Source organism: Entelurus aequoreus, linkage group LG09, assembly GCF_033978785.1.
Source record: "Entelurus aequoreus isolate RoL-2023_Sb linkage group LG09, RoL_Eaeq_v1.1, whole genome shotgun sequence".
NCBI lineage: Eukaryota > Metazoa > Chordata > Actinopteri > Syngnathiformes > Syngnathidae > Entelurus > Entelurus aequoreus.
Window position 1 is genome coordinate 4,046,712 of NC_084739.1, and position 17,744 is coordinate 4,064,455.

At 41.1% G+C, this 17,744-nt stretch overlaps 1 protein-coding gene across 3 annotated transcripts in view; it reads left to right on the forward strand.

Annotated features, from left to right (window-relative positions):
• Positions 1-1,061: 1,061 nt before the first annotated feature.
• The window catches only part of map3k21 (mitogen-activated protein kinase kinase kinase 21), an 80,526-nt gene continuing 63,843 nt past the window's right edge, over positions 1,062-17,744 (forward strand). The window contains exons 1-2 of one of the 3 annotated variants that reach the window (XM_062057983.1): positions 1,062-1,737; positions 1,843-3,401. In XM_062057983.1, coding sequence (XP_061913967.1) covers positions 2,654-3,401 — 748 coding nt within the window. In that variant the 5' untranslated portion in view covers positions 1,062-1,737; positions 1,843-2,653. Of the gene's footprint in view, positions 3,402-17,744 lie in introns of all 3 variants that reach the window. The other 2 variants (XM_062057982.1, XM_062057984.1) reach the window with 2 other exon arrangements.

Genomic DNA, 17,744 nt, shown 5'->3' on the forward strand with positions numbered 1-17,744 from the left:
ATGTTTGTTCCCCAGTTGTTGTGACGTCATGATAAACAATTGCATCAATAGAAATACTCTCTGATGTTTACAACAGTTTCCCACTGAGGGCTGCAGACTGAAAAATGAAAATATTTCACAATTTCAAAACCATTTAAGTTCTCCTTAGTTTTGGTGAAAAAGGTCCGAGGGACCTAAAAAAATCTAAGTCAATCAAGTTTTAAGAATAAGTCTTACATGAATATTTATTCATTTTCAACACTTGATCAACTTCACATCTATCCGCTACAATAAATGGATGTCATGTTTTTTTAAATGTTTTATTCGCCCCAAAGAAAAACGTTTTTTATGGCCAAAATGCAATGTTTTTCTATTTGTTGTGACGTAACTGGAGCCTTGAATAGACAAATAATTCATTATTCTTTTTTTCAACAATGACAGTTGAAAAGTCTCAGGGATAGAAGGTCCCACACTAATAAAAGTGTTTCAAATAAGTCATATATCAATATATATTATTTTACTTCCAATGCTTAAATCTCTAAATCAACTTCAGATCTATTCGCCAATTATAAGTTTGTATTATTTTTTTTAAACCATGACAGTTTTAAATTAAAAAAACAACAACAACCTTACTTTGTGTTATTAGTGTTAATATTGTAACATTGTGTCCTAAAATTTCACCTGTTTGCTCTTTAATGACATTTTTTGGTGTAATAGTATTTTTAAAATGAGCCAAATGTCCCCCGAGGTCAGTTTAAAACGTGTATTGTTATAAATGTTATATATTGTTTGATACATTATTTAAAACGTGTATTGTTGTAAATGTTATTAAATATTGTTTGATGTATTATTTAAAACGTGTATTGTTATAAATGTTATATATTGCGTGATATATGATTTAAAACGTGTATTGTTGTAAATATTGCGTGATTTAATATCCCTAAATTCGGCGCGCTCTCGCTCACATTCCAATGGCGGCTCCTCCCCCTCCCCTGCTGCCCTGCAGGTCACGTGTCACATAACTGACCAATCAGAGGGCGGCGTGGGAGCACCAGGGCGTGTCTGGGAGGTGTCAGTCAGCGGCTTCTTCCAGTCTTCTAGTCTCAGCCTCGCAGCGGCCGGACAACTAACTCACACTTAGACTTAACTTAACTTAACTTACACGGCGCGTGTTTGCCTCCAACGTGGCGGACTCACACTTCATAACCCCGACGATGTTCCACGGCACGTTGAGGTTTTCCACCGCCGGCTTTAGCGCACAGTGGAGCCGAGACAACAACTTTGTCCAACTTTGGCTGCTAACTGAAGCTAAGTAAAGCTAACTGATGCTAACCGATGCTAACCCCGCCAGCCGCACGTCTTAAGTGCCGTGAGAAAGTCGTCCTGACGCCGCCAACTGAAAGAAGGGCTCATTTTTTCCGCCAGACTGCGGTGGAGCGTCATTGAAAGTGGACTTTAAAAGAGGGAAAGGCTGCTGGAAGCAGACGGGGCAGGTGCACCTTCCTCCTCCCCCGCGGCACCTGCTGCTCCTCGCTGTAGCTTGCTAGCGTTAGCATCGGAGAAGTCACGACTTACTTTACTTTTGCACGTTTTGCCCTCCAAGTGTTCTTTTTAACACTTTAGAGCAGACGGGGAGAGTTTGCAACTTTTCGGCTGCAGCTTTGTCCTCCCCGGGCAAGCGGATAGACTTCCAGCCCGTCGGGACGCTCCCCGCCTCGCGGAGGGACTTTGGCCAGGTAGGGACTTGACTTTGGCCAGGTAGGGACTCCCCTTTCAAAGCCGACTTTGGCCAGGTAGGGACTCTCCTTTCAAAGCTGACTTTGGCCGGGTAGGGACTCCCTTTTCAAAGCTGACTTTGGCCAGGTAGGGACTCCCCTTTCAAAGCTGACTTTGGCCAGGTAGGGACTCCCCTTTCAAAGCTGACTTTGGCCAGGTAGGGACTCTCCTTTCAAAGCTGACTTTGGCCGGGTAGGGACTCCCCTTTCAAAGCTGACTTTGGCCAGGTAGGGACTCTCCTTTCAAAGCTGACTTTGGCCGGGTAGGGACTCCCCTTTCAAAGCTGACTTTGGCCAGGTAGGGACTCTCCTTTCAAAGCTGACTTTGGCCGGGTAGGGACTCTCCTTTCAAAGCCGACTTTGGCCAGGTAGGGACTCCCCTTTCAAAGCCGACTTTGGCCAGGTAGGGACTCCCCTTTCAAAGCTGACTTTGGCCAGGTAGGGACTCCCCTTTCAAAGCTGACTTTGGCCGGGTAGGGACTCTCCTTTCAAAGCTGACTTTGGCCGGGTAGGGACTCCCCTTTCAAAGCCGACTTTGGCCAGGTAGGGACTCCCCTTTCAAAGCCGACTTTGGCCAGGTAGGGACTCCCCTTTCAAAGCTGACTTTGGCCGGGTAGGGACTCCCCTTTCAAAGCCGACTTTGGCCAGGTAGGGACTCCCCTTTCAAAGCTGACTTTGGCCGGGTAGGGACTCCCCTTTCAAAGCTGACTTTGGCCAGGTAGGGACTCCCCTTTCAAAGCTGACTTTGGCCGGGTAGGGACTCTCCTTTCAAAGCTGACTTGGGCCGGGTAGGGTCTCCCCTTTCAAAGCCGACATCTGATACAACAACATGCTTTTTCTAAAAGTCACTTTTTGGCTTTTGTGATTGAACCCTATGCTGTCATTACGGCCACCGAGCAATGGATGTCTCGCAGGCCGCTTTCCCAAACGGTGAAGGGCGGCCGGGCGGGGAGCATGCCTGGACGGATTGTCACTCGGCGCCGCTGTGCCCCACTCACACCCTGTGGACGGCCGCCTACGACTACGAGGCCAGCGGCGAGGACGAGCTCAGTCTGCGCACCGGGGATGTGGTGGAGGTCCTGTCCAAGGACGCCGCCATCTCCGGGGACGAGGGCTGGTGGACGGGGAAGATCAACCACCGGGTCGGCATCTTCCCCTCCAACTACGTCACCTTCCAGCCGGCCATTTACCGCCTGCCCGTCGCCAGCGTGCGGGAGCGCATCCCCAGCTCGCCCGTCCAGATCCCCTTCAGCGAGCTGGTGCTGGAGGAGATCATCGGCGTCGGGGGCTTCGGCAAAGTCTACCGGGGCACGTGGAAGGAGCAGGAGGTGGCTGTGAAGGCGGCCCGGCAGGACCCGGACGAGGACATCATGGCCACGGCGGCCAGTGTCAAGCAGGAGGCCAAGCTCTTCTCCATGCTGCAGCACCCCAACATCATCAAGCTGGAGGGCGTGTGCTTGGAGGAGCCCAACCTGTGCTTGGTCATGGAGTACGCCCGAGGGGGCACGCTGAACCGGGTGTTGACCGGCAGGCGGATCCCCCCGCACATCCTGGTCAACTGGGCCGTGCAGATTGCCCGGGGGATGCACTACCTGCACGAGGAGGCCGTGGTGCGCCTCATCCACCGCGACCTCAAGTCCAGCAACAGTAAGACAAGTCTTTGGCTACACTTCTAAAGTATTGTTGGGTGCTCCTGTGACATGAAGAACACCTGCTGATCATTTAGAGATCTTGTGTTGGTGTAAAAGTGTACTTTGGTACAACATTGTGCAGAGTGTGTGTGCCATCCAGAGGATGTGAAGTCAAGAAAGTTTGCACAGCTGTGAATAGGCAACACTTTACCTGCACACACACACACACACACACACACACACACACACACACACTGCAAGTTAAAATGTTGTTCAAACAAAGGCAGTGATTTGACAAACATAAACAAGCAGGCTGCTGCCACATGAGCATGTGTGGGTGCTCCAGCACGCAGAGCCGGTAGCACAAGTCAAGAAAGAAAGACCGACTTTGTTGCAGTTTTCTTCCTAATGGTAGTTTTTTTGTGTAATGTTTGAGCACGTGCGCCCTTTTGGTCCGTGTCAATCAAATTCATACGCAGTCATTTTCCATCTTGTTGCATGTTTGTGTGGTCAGGTTGAAGTCAGGTACACAACGACCAAAGCAGTCGGCTCCAAACTTATGAATGGATGACATTGATCTGAACTACAGTAAGACGGCGTACGAGCGTCGTGGGAAGTGCACCTCAAAATGTACCCTCCAAACACTGACCTCACTTCCTGTTTATACGACTGCTTCACACAGTCTTTGCTCACTCTTTACATTTCAGATCAACATTTGTCATAAAACTACTATTGTACCACCTGGTCGTAGTTCCAGCTCTGCGTCTCTGCGGTTGCCATTGGTCACTAGTGACGAAGGAAGCTAAAAAGCTAATGTCAACTAGCATTAGGGTCGCTCATCAAGTTAGCCCAGCAGAAAACACTGCTCCTGGTGTTTTGGCAGGGAATTGCACAACACATGCTGGACCCTGGTGTTTGTAGAACTTGGAACGGTTGGTGTCAGTTTTGTAAGAGATGTGTGGTGATTGCACAGAAGCATGAAACAAGTTAGCGTGATTTCACACCAGCAACTTCTCTTTCCTTTGGATCAGATTGTAAACACATAGTTGAGTGGACCACATCTATTTGTTCTAAACTCTTCAGTTTGGATTAGAAAACAGTCATTTCCATTAAGGATGCACGACAATGGAAATTTGACCCGATAACAATATTTATGTAAGTATAGTTAGACAAGAAATTAATTTAACAGTTCACACTTTTACCCAAAATGTACGCTCTAACAAAATAATCTACACGTTTATTGCAGGGCTGAGGATAATGTCAACTTGTATTTTTTTAAATGAACTATAATTTGAGTACAAATACTATAATTCTGACCCACACAAACAATTAGAATCATTGCATGAAGCAAGACGAAAATAATGTGTTCATATTTCAACTTTTTAATGATTTCATTGATAGACAAGCAACTCAAACGTCCTGAAAATGATTTGATAAAATGAAAACAATCATCTGTCCAACACATGTATAAATAGGCCAGTAGAACTAACACGTATACATAGGCCAGTAGAACTAACATGTATACATAGGCCAGTAGAACTAACACGTATACATAGGCCAGTAGAACTTACATGTATACATAGGCCAGTAGAACTAACACGTATAAATAGGCCAGTAGAACTAACACGTATACATAGGCCAGTAGAACTAACATGTATACATAGGCCAGTAGAACTAACACGTATACATAGGCCAGTAGAACTAACACGTATACATAGGCCAGTAGAACTAACACGTATACATAGGCCAGTAGAACTAACATGTATACATAGGCCAGTAGAACTAACATGTATACATAGGCCAGTAGAACTAACATGTATACATAGGCCAGTAGAACTTACATGTATACATAGGCCAGTAGAACTAACATGTATACATAGGCCAGTAGAACTAACACGTATACATAGGCCAGTAGAACTAACACGTATACATAGGCCAGTAGAACTAACACGTATACATAGGCCAGTAGAACTAACACGTATACATAGGCCAGTAGTACTAACACGTATACATAGGCCAGTAGAACTAACACGTATACATAGGCCAGTAGAACTAACACGTATACATAGGCCAGTAGAACTAACACGTATACATAGGCCAGTAGAACTAACACGTATACATAGGCCAGTAGAACTAACATGTATACATAGGCCAGTAGAACTAACACGTATACACAGGCCAGTAGAACTAACACGTATACACATAGGCCAGTAGAACTAACATGTATACATAGGCCAGTAGAACTAACATGTATACATAGGCCAGTAGGACTAACATGTATACATAGGCCAGTAGGACTAACATGTATACATAGGCCAGTAGGACTAACATGTATACATAGGCCAGTAGGACTAACATGTATACATAGGCCAGTAGGACTAACATGTATACATAGGCCAGTAGAACTAACATGTATACATAGGCCAGTAGAACTATCTAATACGATTCTGCATTGTTGTTAGCAACAACACTGAAATAATTGGAAACACATCTCTTGTCCATTGACGCAAATAAAATAAATATTTTTTTCCCTGACAATAATAAAATAGTGCAATACTTCCCCATATGAAGGCAACATTCAGTTGTAGAACATAAAGAAATGATAACGTGCAGAAAATAAATCGTACAAGTTAACTAACAGTTAGTGTGCCCCCTTGATGAACCATGAAGTTAAAGGCCTACTGAAATGAATTTTTTTTATTTAAACGGGGATAGCAGATCTATTCTATGTGTCATACTTGATCATTTCGCGATATTGCCATATTTTTGCTGAAAGGATTTAGTATAGAACAACGACGATAAAGATTGCAACTTTTGGTATCTGATAAAAAAAGGCTTGCACCTACCGGAAGTAGCGTGACGTAGTCAGTTGAACATATACGCAAAGTTCCCTATTGTTTACAATGATGGCCGCATGAAGTGAGAGAGATTCGGACCGAGAAAGCGACAATTTCCCCATTAATTTGAGCGAGGATGAAAGATTTGTGGATGAGTAAAGTGCAAGTGAAGGACTAGTGGGGAGTTGAAGCTATTCAGATAGGGAAGATGCTGTGAGAGCCGGGGGTGACCTGATATTCAGCTGGGAATGACTACAACAGTAAATAAACACAAGACATATATATACTCTATTAGCCACAACACAACCAGGCTTATATTTAATATGACACAAATTAATCCTGCATAAAAACACCTGCGTGTTTGTTATGCTAGCTCCTAGCTCCTATGCTAGCTCCTAGCTCCATAGAACACGCCAATACAATTCAAACACCTGATCAACACACACAATCACTCAGCCCAAAAGACCGTTTACCTAACCCAAGGTTCATAAAGCTTATATATTTTTAAAAAGTTACGTACGTGACGCGCACATACGGTCAAGTTATCGAATGTTTAGCAGCCAAGGCTGCATACTCACGGTACCTGATATTCAGCTGGGAATGACTACAACAGTAAATAAACACAAGACATATATTTACTCTATTAGCCACAACACAACCAGGCTTATATTTAATATGCCACAAATTAATCCTGCATAAAAACACCTGCGTGTTTGTTATGCTAGCTCCTAGCTCCTCTGCAAGCTCCTAGCTCCATAGAACACGCCAATACAATTCAAACACCTGATCAACACACACAATCACTCAGCCCAAAAGACCGTTCACCTAACCCAAGGTTCATAAAGCTTATATATTTTAAAAAAGTTACGTACATACGCAAAAAAAAGCCAAAGCTGCATAGTCACAGTAGCACGTCTGCGTCTTTGTCATCCAAATCAAAGTAATCCTGGTAAGAGTCTGTGTTGTCCCAGTTCTCTACAGGCGTCTGTGTAATCAAATCAAAAGTCCTCCTGGTTAGAGTCTCTGTTATCCGAGTTCTTCCATCTTGACTGCATCTTTCGGGAATGTAAACAAAGAAGCGCCGGCTGTGTACTGTTGTTGCTGACTACGTTCGAAAAATACGTCCATTTCGCACCGACAACTTTCTTCTTTGCTTGCTCGGCTTCCTTCTCCATAATGCAATGAACATGATTGAAACAGATTCACGAACACAGATGTCCAGAATACTGTGGAATTATGAAATGAAAACAGAGCTTTTTCGTATCGGCTTCAATGTGGAAGGCATACCCGTGTTCGCCGGGCTACGTCACGCGCATACGTCATCCTCAGAGGGGTTTCGAACCGGAAGTTTAGCGGCAAATTTAAAATGTCACTTTATAAGTTAACCCGGCCGTATTGGCATGTGTTATAATGTTAAGATTTCATCATTGATATATAAACTATCAGACTGCGTGGTCGGTAGTAGTGGCTTTCAGTAGGCCTTTAAACATAAACTATTAACTAACAGTAAGTGTGCCCCCTTGATGAACCATGAAGTTAAAGGCCTACTGAAAGCCACTACTACCGACCACGCAGTCTGATAGTTTATATATCAATGATGAAATCTTAACATTATAACACATGCCGATACGGCCGGGTTAACTTATAAAGTGACATTTTAAATTTGCCGCTAAACTTCCGGTTCGAAACGCCTCTGAGGATGACGTATGCGCGTGACGTAGACCGGGGAACACGGGTATGCCTTCCACATTGAAGCCAATACGAAAAAGCTCTGTTTTCATTTCATAATTCCACAGTATTCTGGACATCTGTGTTCGTGAATCTGTTTCAATCATGTTCATTGCATTATGAAGAAGGAAGCTGAGCAAGCAAAGAAGAAAGTTGTCGGTGCGAAATGGACGTATTTTTCGAACGTAGTCAGCAACAACAGTACACAGCCGGCGCTTCTTTGTTTACATTCCCGAAAGATGCAGTCAAGATGGAAGAACTCGGATAACAGAGACTCTAACCAGGAGGACTTTTGACTTGGATACACAGACGCCTGTAGAGAACTGGGACAACACAGACTCTTACCAGGATTACTTTGATTTGGATGACAAAGACGCAGACGTGCTACTGTGAGTATGCAGCTTTGGCTTTTTTTTGCGTATGTACGTAACTTTTTTAAAATATATAAGCTTTATGAACCTTGGGTTAGGTGAACGGTCTTTTGGGCTGAGTGATTGTGTGTGTTGATCAGGTGTTTGAATTGTATTGGCGTGTTCTATGGAGCTAGGAGCTAGCAGAGGAGCTAGGAGCTAGCATAACACGTACCGTACCGTACGTGCGCGTCACGTACGTAACTTTTTAAAAATATATAAGCTTTATGAACCTTGGGTTAGGTGAACGGTCTTTTGGGCTGAGTGATTGTGTGTGTTGATCAGGTGTTTGAATTGTATTGGCGTGTTCTATGGAGCTAGGAGCTAGCATAGGACCTAGGAGTTAGCATAACAAAGACGTAGGTGTTTTTATGCAGGATTAATTTGTGTCATATTAAATATAAGCCTGGTTGTGTTGTGGCTAATAGAGTAAATATATGTCTTGTGTTTATTTACTGTTTTAGTCATTCCCAGCTGAATATCAGGTACCGTGAGTATGCAGCCTTGGCTGCTAAACATTCGATAACTTGACCGTATGTGCGCGTCACGTACGTAACTTTTTAAAAATATATAAGCTTTATGAACCTTGGGTTAGGTAAACGGTCTTTTGGGCTGAGTGATTGTGTGTGTTGATCAGGTGTTTGAATTGTATTGGCGTGTTCTATGGAGCTAGGAGCTAGCAGAGGAGCTAGGAGCTAGCATAACAAACACGCAGGTGTTTTTATGCAGGATTAATTTGTGTCATATTAAATATAAGCCTGGTTGTGTTGTGGCTAATAGAGTATATATATGTCTTGTGTTTATTTACTGTTGTAGTCATTCCCAGCTGAATATCAGGTCACCCCCGGCTCTCACAGCATCTTCCCTATCTGAATAGCTTCAACTCCCCACTAGTCCTTCACTTGCACTTTACTCATCCACAAATCTTTCATCCTCGCTCAAATTAATGGGGAAATTGTCGCTTTCTCGGTCCGAATCTCTCTCACTTCATGCGGCCATCATTGTAAACAATAGGGAACTTTGCGTATATGTTCAACTGACTACGTCACGCTACTTCCGGTAGGTGCAAGCCTTTTTTTTATCAGATACCAAAAGTTGCAATCTTTATCGTCGTTGTTCTCTACTAAATCCTTTCAGCAAAATTATGGCAATATCGCGAAATGATCAAGTATGACACATAGAATAGATCTGCTATCCCCGTTTAAATAAAAAAAATTCATTTCAGTAGGCCTTTAAACATAAACAATTAACTAACAGTAAGTGTGCCCCCTTGATGAACCATGAAGTTAAACATAAACTATTAACTAACAGTAAGTGTGCCCCCTTGATGAACCATGAAGTTAAACATAAACTATTAACTAACAGTAAGTGTGCCCCCTTGATGAACCATGAAGTTAAACATAAACTATTAACTAACAGTAAGTGTGCCCCCTTGATGAACCATGAAGTTAAACATAAACTATTAACTAACAGTAAGTGTGCCCCCTTGATGAACCATGAAGTTAAACATAAACTATTAACTAACAGTAAGTGTGCCCCCTTGATGAACCATGAAGTTAAACATAAACTATTAACTAACAGTAAGTGTGCCCCCTTGATGAACCATGAAGTTAAACATAAACTATTAACTAACAGTAAGTGTGCCCCCTTGATGAACCATGAAGTTAAACATAAACTATTAACTAACAGTAAGTGTGCCCCCTTGATGAACCATGAAGTTAAACATAAACTATTAACTAACAGTAAGTGTGCCCCCTTGATGAACCATGAAGTTAAACATAAACTATTAACTAACAGTAAGTGTGCCCCCTTGATGAACCATGAAGTTAAACATAAACTATTAACTAACAGTAAGTGTGCCCCCTTGATGAACCATGAAGTTAAACATAAACTATTAACTAACAGTAAGTGTGCCCCCTTGATGAACCATGAAGTTGAACATAAACTATTACTCATTTTGTAGTCTAATTATTTCACCTTAAGGTTGTTTCTTTCAAACTGTTGCCTTTTATCAAACACTTTCTCATCAGTCCTGTGGCTTTATTTTTGCTGCGGTCGCTGCTATTAACGCTAGGTTTCGGCTTAGCATCACAGGCAGCTTGGTACAGTTTTTGTAAATCTTCACGTTTATGAATTTTAAGGGGACTTTTTTGATTTTATTGTCTTTTTAGCTGGTCTGCCTGATCTCATTCATTCCAATCATCCACAAACAACATTGTGTTAGGTACAAATTAAATGTCTATCCATCCATCCATCTTCTTCCGCTTATCCGAGGTCGGGTCGCGGGGGCAGCAGCCTAAGCAGGGAAACCCAGACTTCCCTCTCCCCAGCCACTTCGTCCAGCTCTTCCCGGGGGATCCCGAGGCGTTCCCAGGCCAGCCGGGAGACATAGTCTTCCCAACGTGTCCTGGGTCTTCCCCGTGGCCTCCTACCGGTCGGACATGCCCTAAACACCTCCCTAGGGAGGCGTTCAGGTGGCATCCTGAGCAGATGCCTGAACCACCTCATCTGGCTCCTCTCCATGTGGAGGAGCAGCGGCTTTACTTTGAGCTCCTCCCGGATGACAGAGCTTCTCACCCTATCTCTAAGGGAGAGACCCACCACCCGGCGGAGGAAACTCATTTGGGCCGCTTGTACCCGTGATCTTGTTCTTTCGGTCATAACCCAAAGCTCATGACCATAGGTGAGGATAGGAACGTAGATCGACCGCTAAATTGAGAGTTTTGCCTTCCGGCTCAGCTCCTTCTTCACCACAACAGTTAGGTGTTAGGTACAAATTAAATGTCATTGACAAAAATAAAAATCGGTCATTCCGCTGACCCCGAAAGGGATAAGCGGTAGAAAATGGATGGATGGATGGATTCTGTTGTTTTTATTAACAGGTAAATAGTCACAGCAGGTCACCAAAATAGCAAAATCTTTATCTCTGTTGATGAATATAACCACAAGAACTAAAGCAGATGTCATTCAAACACGTTGAAAGGTGAGCTTCAACACCAAATGGCAGTCAAATGTTATCGGTCAGATCCCAAGATTGACCACTATTAGCTCGGTCTTATTAGCATGTAGCGTTCTTGTCCTCTACTTATTTCCTGAGTTTGTAAACGATAACAAGATTGACAAGCTATAACCACTGTGGTATCGACCTAATAATGAAATTACACTTGGTATCGTTCCTGTCGATATTTGTATCCATCCACCCATGTGTGTCTAATCTTGAACGGATCTGACATTTTGTTGTACTTGTGCAATGACAATAAAGAATCCGAAGCCCTCTAAAACAACTTCAAAACCCTCCATCAATATTTTATATAGATGCTGCAAGTACGGATGTATGTATGTGTGTGTATGTATATATATATATATATATATATATATATATATATATATATATATATATATATATATATATATATATATATATATATATATATATATATATATATATATATATATATATATATATAAAAAATATTGGTTTGATCATGATACATGTAAGTTAAGTTAAAGTAGCAATGATTGTCACACACACACTAGGTGTGGTGAAATTTGTCCTCTGCATTTGACCCATCCCCTTGTTCACCCCCTGGGAGGTGAGGGGAGCAGTGAGCAGCAACGGTGCCGCGCCCGGGAATCCTTTTTGCTGATTTAACCCCCAATTCCAACCCTTGATGCTGAGTGCCAAGCAGGGAGGTAATTGGTCCCATTTTTATAGTCTTTGGTATGACTCGGCCGGGGTTTGAACTCACAACCTACCCATCTCAGGGCGGACACTCTAACCACTAGGCCACTGAGTAGGTAGTACATCACAGTACATACAAGCTAGCTGTGTACAAACAATGTATTTTACAGATACTATAATATGATTGTTCATATTTTTCACTCAGTCACAGTGTTTTGTATTATAACACACTGCTGTTGAGGCAAAAGGCAGCTTACAGCTAACGCCGTAGCAAGGCAACATGCTACGACGCTGGAAGAAGAGTACTTCCGTCTTCGCTCTTACAACGACAAGCTTGGTTATTAATAGTTACGGAACAGAACATAAATGAAGTATTGTTTTTGGATGCATTTTAAAGTGGCGGAATTGATGGATTCCAATAGCTGCATTGCTAGCTACCTAGAACCAGCCGATTATTACAAATTAGAATTCAAAAAACCTTTTGTCTTCTTGTCTCCCATAAGGATTCTTAACGATAGGCAAAATTCCAAAATAAGTGCAGAAACCGCACGTTTTTGGAGCGCTTTTCGTGTCGTTCTCACCAGTTCCAGGTCCGAAAGGGCGCTCAAAGTGTCCCAAATTGTCGGATTATAGTCTCAGCCATCTTCTTTCCAGGTGAGGGTTATGATTTATCATCTACAATAAATTTACAGGGAGCAAGGAAGCAGCAGACCACTCGATGATGTCATCATAGACACACAGGAAGTGATCACAGCACTGCTATAAATAGTTGGTCTGCGTTAGCACTTATAATAACAATGTGACTAATACTTGTTAGTCATAATGTTATTATAAATATTAATACTTGTTAATATTTATATTAACAATATCACCAATACTTGTTAACATTTATATTAACAATATCACTAATACTTGTTAATATTTATAATAACAATATCACTAATACTTGTTAATATTTATAATAACATCACTAATACTTGTTAACATTAATGACAAAATGACTAATACTTGTTAATATTTATAAAAACAATATCACTAATACTTGTTAATATTAATGACAAAAGGACTAGTACTTGTTAATATTTATAAAACTATCACTAATACTTGTTAACATTAATGACAAAAGGACTAGTACTTGTTAATATTTATAAAACTATCACTAATACTTGTTAACATTAATGACAAAATTACTAATACTTGTTAATATTTATAATAACAATATCAATAATACTTGTTAATATTTATAATAACATCACTAATACTTGTTAACATTAATGACAAAATGACTAATACTTGTTAATATTTATAAAAACAATATCACTAATACTTGTTAACATTAATGACAAAATGACTAATACTTGTTAATATTTATAAAAACAATATCACTAATACTTGTTAACATTAATGACAAAATGACTAGTACTTGTTAATATGGCGTAATGGAGTATTGTTGGCACTCTTTGAAAGTTATTTATTGGGTTTTATGGTCAGAATAGTGGAGCTATTATTGGCTCCACTGTTAACAGACCTTTATTTACGTTTATTTAATATTTAGAATGCATTGAAAAACAGTCCATCGGTCGTCATAAAGATTGTGAACCATAGGCAACATTTAAATAAGTGCAGTTCCCCTTTAAGACTTAAAATCTGGTGTTGATAAAAGACTTTCCTGCTCTGAAATGTTCCAGTACATGTTCACATCCTCTTGTGCTAATAGAAATGATCATTAAAATGCAGTTTTTCACATCTTTATTTCCACAAATGACATGTAGTACCTATAAGAGTACCAATAAATACAGGTATTGATAAGGGTATCGTATTGATCAAATCTTAAGGATTTACAAGTCTAATTATCACGCTTATCAATGTTTGATGTTCTGGTGGAATGAAAGTGACCCGGGTGGGCGGTGTTCACATTGCATATCAGATTTATATCACATACCAAAGAGGCCCGGGTGGGATATAAAACATTGGTAATTGCACTGACATAACACACCTGATACAGGTGGTATGTTGGTGAAAAGAAATGGTAATTAATCTGCAGAAGGCCCAAGATATTTCATTGTGCTCCCTCACAACACACTGGTGCTTCTATACTTTCATTTTATGCTGCATTTAGTATATTTCATTTGTTACTCACTTTTTATTTCAATACATCTTTAACCAATTTTTAAAAATAAAAGCTTTGCCATTAAAACAGATACAACACTAAGACTAAATCAGTGAAGCATAAGAAACATCAAACATGCAACATAGTGTTTTAGTTATTTAAAGAAGGAGAACTTTCTCAAAAGATCTCAGTTTGTGTGTAAGTATTTTTTCAGCCCAATACTGATAACACGATCATGTTGGTCCCAATAACACTGATATGACTATCATCTCATCCCTACTGGACTCATGTTGGTCCCAATAACACTGATATGACTATCATCTCATCCCTACTGGACTCATGTTGGTCCCAATAACACTGATATGACTATCATCTCATCCCTACTGGACTCATGTTGGTCCCAATAACACTGATATGACTATCATCTCATCCCTACTGGACTCATGTTGGTCCCAATAACACTGATATGACTATCATCTCATCCCTACTGGACTCATGTTGGTCCCAATAACACTGATATGACTATCATCTCATCCCTACTGGACTCATGTTGGTCCCAATAACACTGATATGACTATCATCTCATCCCTACTGGACTCATGTTGGTCCCAATAACACTGATATGACTATCATCTCATCCCTACTGGACTCATGTTGGTCCCAATAACACTGATATGACTATCATCTCATCCCTACTGGACTCATGTTGGTCCCAATAACACTGATATGACTATCATCTCATCCCTACTGGACTCCTATTTCTCTCTAGTGACTCTTGCTGGAGTCAAATGTATGACTACTCAACACTCCCCTGACGCTAAATGCTTCACAACTATTCAAATAAGATGAAGTTTAGTGGAGGCACCTCAGTGTTGGATGAGCCAGGAGACCACAAACATGTGTTCTTTAGCAGAGAGAGAAGGGATTTCAAGGGTTTGGAGAAGGTAAACAAACTGCACCACCCTCACTAGCAGACGTGGTGCTGCTAACACCAGTCCATGTGTCGGTGCCGCTAACACCAGTCCATGTGTCGGTGCCGCTAACACCAGTCCATGTGTCGGTGCCGCTAACACCAGTCCATGTGTCGGTGCCGCTAACACCAGTCCATGTGTCGGTGCCGCTAACACCAGTCCATGTGTCGGTGCCGCTAACACCAGTCCATGTGTCGGTGCTGCTACTTCACTGCGACCTCAAGTGTTTAAACAGCTGCAGCAACATGTGGATGTAGAAAGTCAACACAAAGTAAGACACATTCTACAATTGTGTCTTTATTTTCTCTGCCTTGAAACTCACTATTTGTTTACACCCACTTGTGCTTCCTGGTGGCTTCATACCTGACTTTGTGTATATCTCTCTTCATACCTGACTTTGTGTATATCTCTCTTCATACCTGACTTTGTGTATATCTCTCTTCATACCTGACTTTGTGTATATCTCTCTTCACACCTGACTTTGTGTATATCTCTCTTCATACCTGACTCTGTGTATATCTCTCTTCACACCTGACTTTGTGTATATCTCTCTTCATACCTGACTTTGTGTATATCTCTCTTCATACCTGACTCTGTGTATATCTCTCTTCACACCTGACTTTGTGTATATCTCTCTTCACACCTGACTTTGTGTATATCTCTCTTCATACCTGACTTTGTGTATATCTCTCTTCATACCTGACTTTGTGTATATCTCTCTTCATACCTGACTCTGTGTATATCTCTCTTCATACCTGACTTTGTGTATATCTCTCTTCATACCTGACTTTGTGTATATCTCTCTTCACACCTGACTTTGTGTATATCTCTCTTCACACATGACTTTGTGTATATGTCTCTTCATACCTGACTTTGTGTATATCTCTCTTCACACCTGACTTTGTGTATATCTCTCTTCATACCTGACTCTGTGTATATCTCTCTTCATACCTGACTTTGTGTATATCTCTCTTCATACCTGACTTTGTGTATATCTCTCTTCACACCTGACTTTGTGTATATCTCTCTTCACACATGACTTTGTGTATATCTCTCTTCATACCTGACTTTGTGTATATCTCTCTTCACACCTGACGTTGTGTATATCTCTCTTCATACCTGACTTTGTGTATATCTCTCTTCATACCTGACTTTGTGTATATCTCTCTTCATACCTGACTTTGTGTACATCTCTCTTCATACCTGACTTTGTGTATATCTCTCTTCATACCTGACTTTGTGTATATCTCTCTTCATACCTGACTTTGTGTATATCTCTCTTCACACCTGACTCTGTGTATATCTCTCTTCACACCTGACTTTGTGTATATCTCTCTTCACACCTGACTTTGTGTATATCTCTCTTCATACCTGACTTTGTGTATATCTCTCTTCATACCTGACTTTGTGTATATCTCTCTTCATACTTGACTTTGTGTATATCTCTCTTCATACCTGACTTTGTGTATATCTCTCTTCATACCTGACTTTGTCTATATCTCTCTTCACACCTGACTTTGTGTATATCTCTCTTCACACCTGACTTTGTGTATATCTCTCTTCATACCTGACTTTGTGTATATCTCTCTTCACACCTGACTTTGTGTATATCTCTCTTCACACCTGACTTTGTGTATATCTCTCTTCATACCTGACTTTGTGTATATCTCTCTTCATACCTGACTCTGTGTATATCTCTCTTCACACCTGACTTTGTGTATATCTCTCTTCATACCTGACTTTGTGTATATCTCTCTTCACACCTGACTTTGTGTATATCTCTCTTCACACCTGACTTTGTGTATGTGTGTCTTCACACCTGAGTTTGTGTATGTGTGTCTTCACACCTGAGTTTGTGTATGTATGTCTTCACACTTGAGTTTGTGTATATATGTCTTCACACCTGAGTTTGTGTATGTATGTCTTCACACTTGAGTTTGTGTATATATGTCTTCACACCTGAGTTTGTCTATGTATGTCTTCACACCTGAGTTTGTGTATATATGTCTTCACACCTGAGTTTGTGTATATGTCTTCACACCTGAGTTTGTGTATATAGGTCTTCACACCTGAGTTTGTGTATATATGTCTTCACACCTGAGTTTGTGTATATATGTCTTCACACCTGAGTTTGTGTATGTATGTCTTCACACCTGAGTTTGTGTATGTATGTCTTCACACCTGAGTTTGTGTATATGTCTTCACACCTGAGTTTGTGTATATAGGTCTTCACACCTGAGTTTGTGTATATATGTCTTCACACCTGAGTTTGTGTATATAGGTCTTCACACCTGAGTTTGTGTATATATGTCTTCACACCTGAGTTTGTGTATATATGTCTTTACACCTGAGTTTGTGTATGTATGTCTTCACACCTGAGTTTGTGTATGTATGTCTTCACACCTGAGTTTGTGTATGTATGTCTTCACACCTGAGTTTGTGTATGTATGTCTTCACACCTGAGTTTGTGTATATATGTCTTCACACCTGAGTTTGTGTATATAGGTCTTCACACCTGAGTTTGTGTATATATGTCTTCACACCTGAGTTTGTGTATATTAGGGATGTCCCGATCCAGGTTTTCGCACTTCCGATCCGATACCAATGTTGTTTTTGCACTT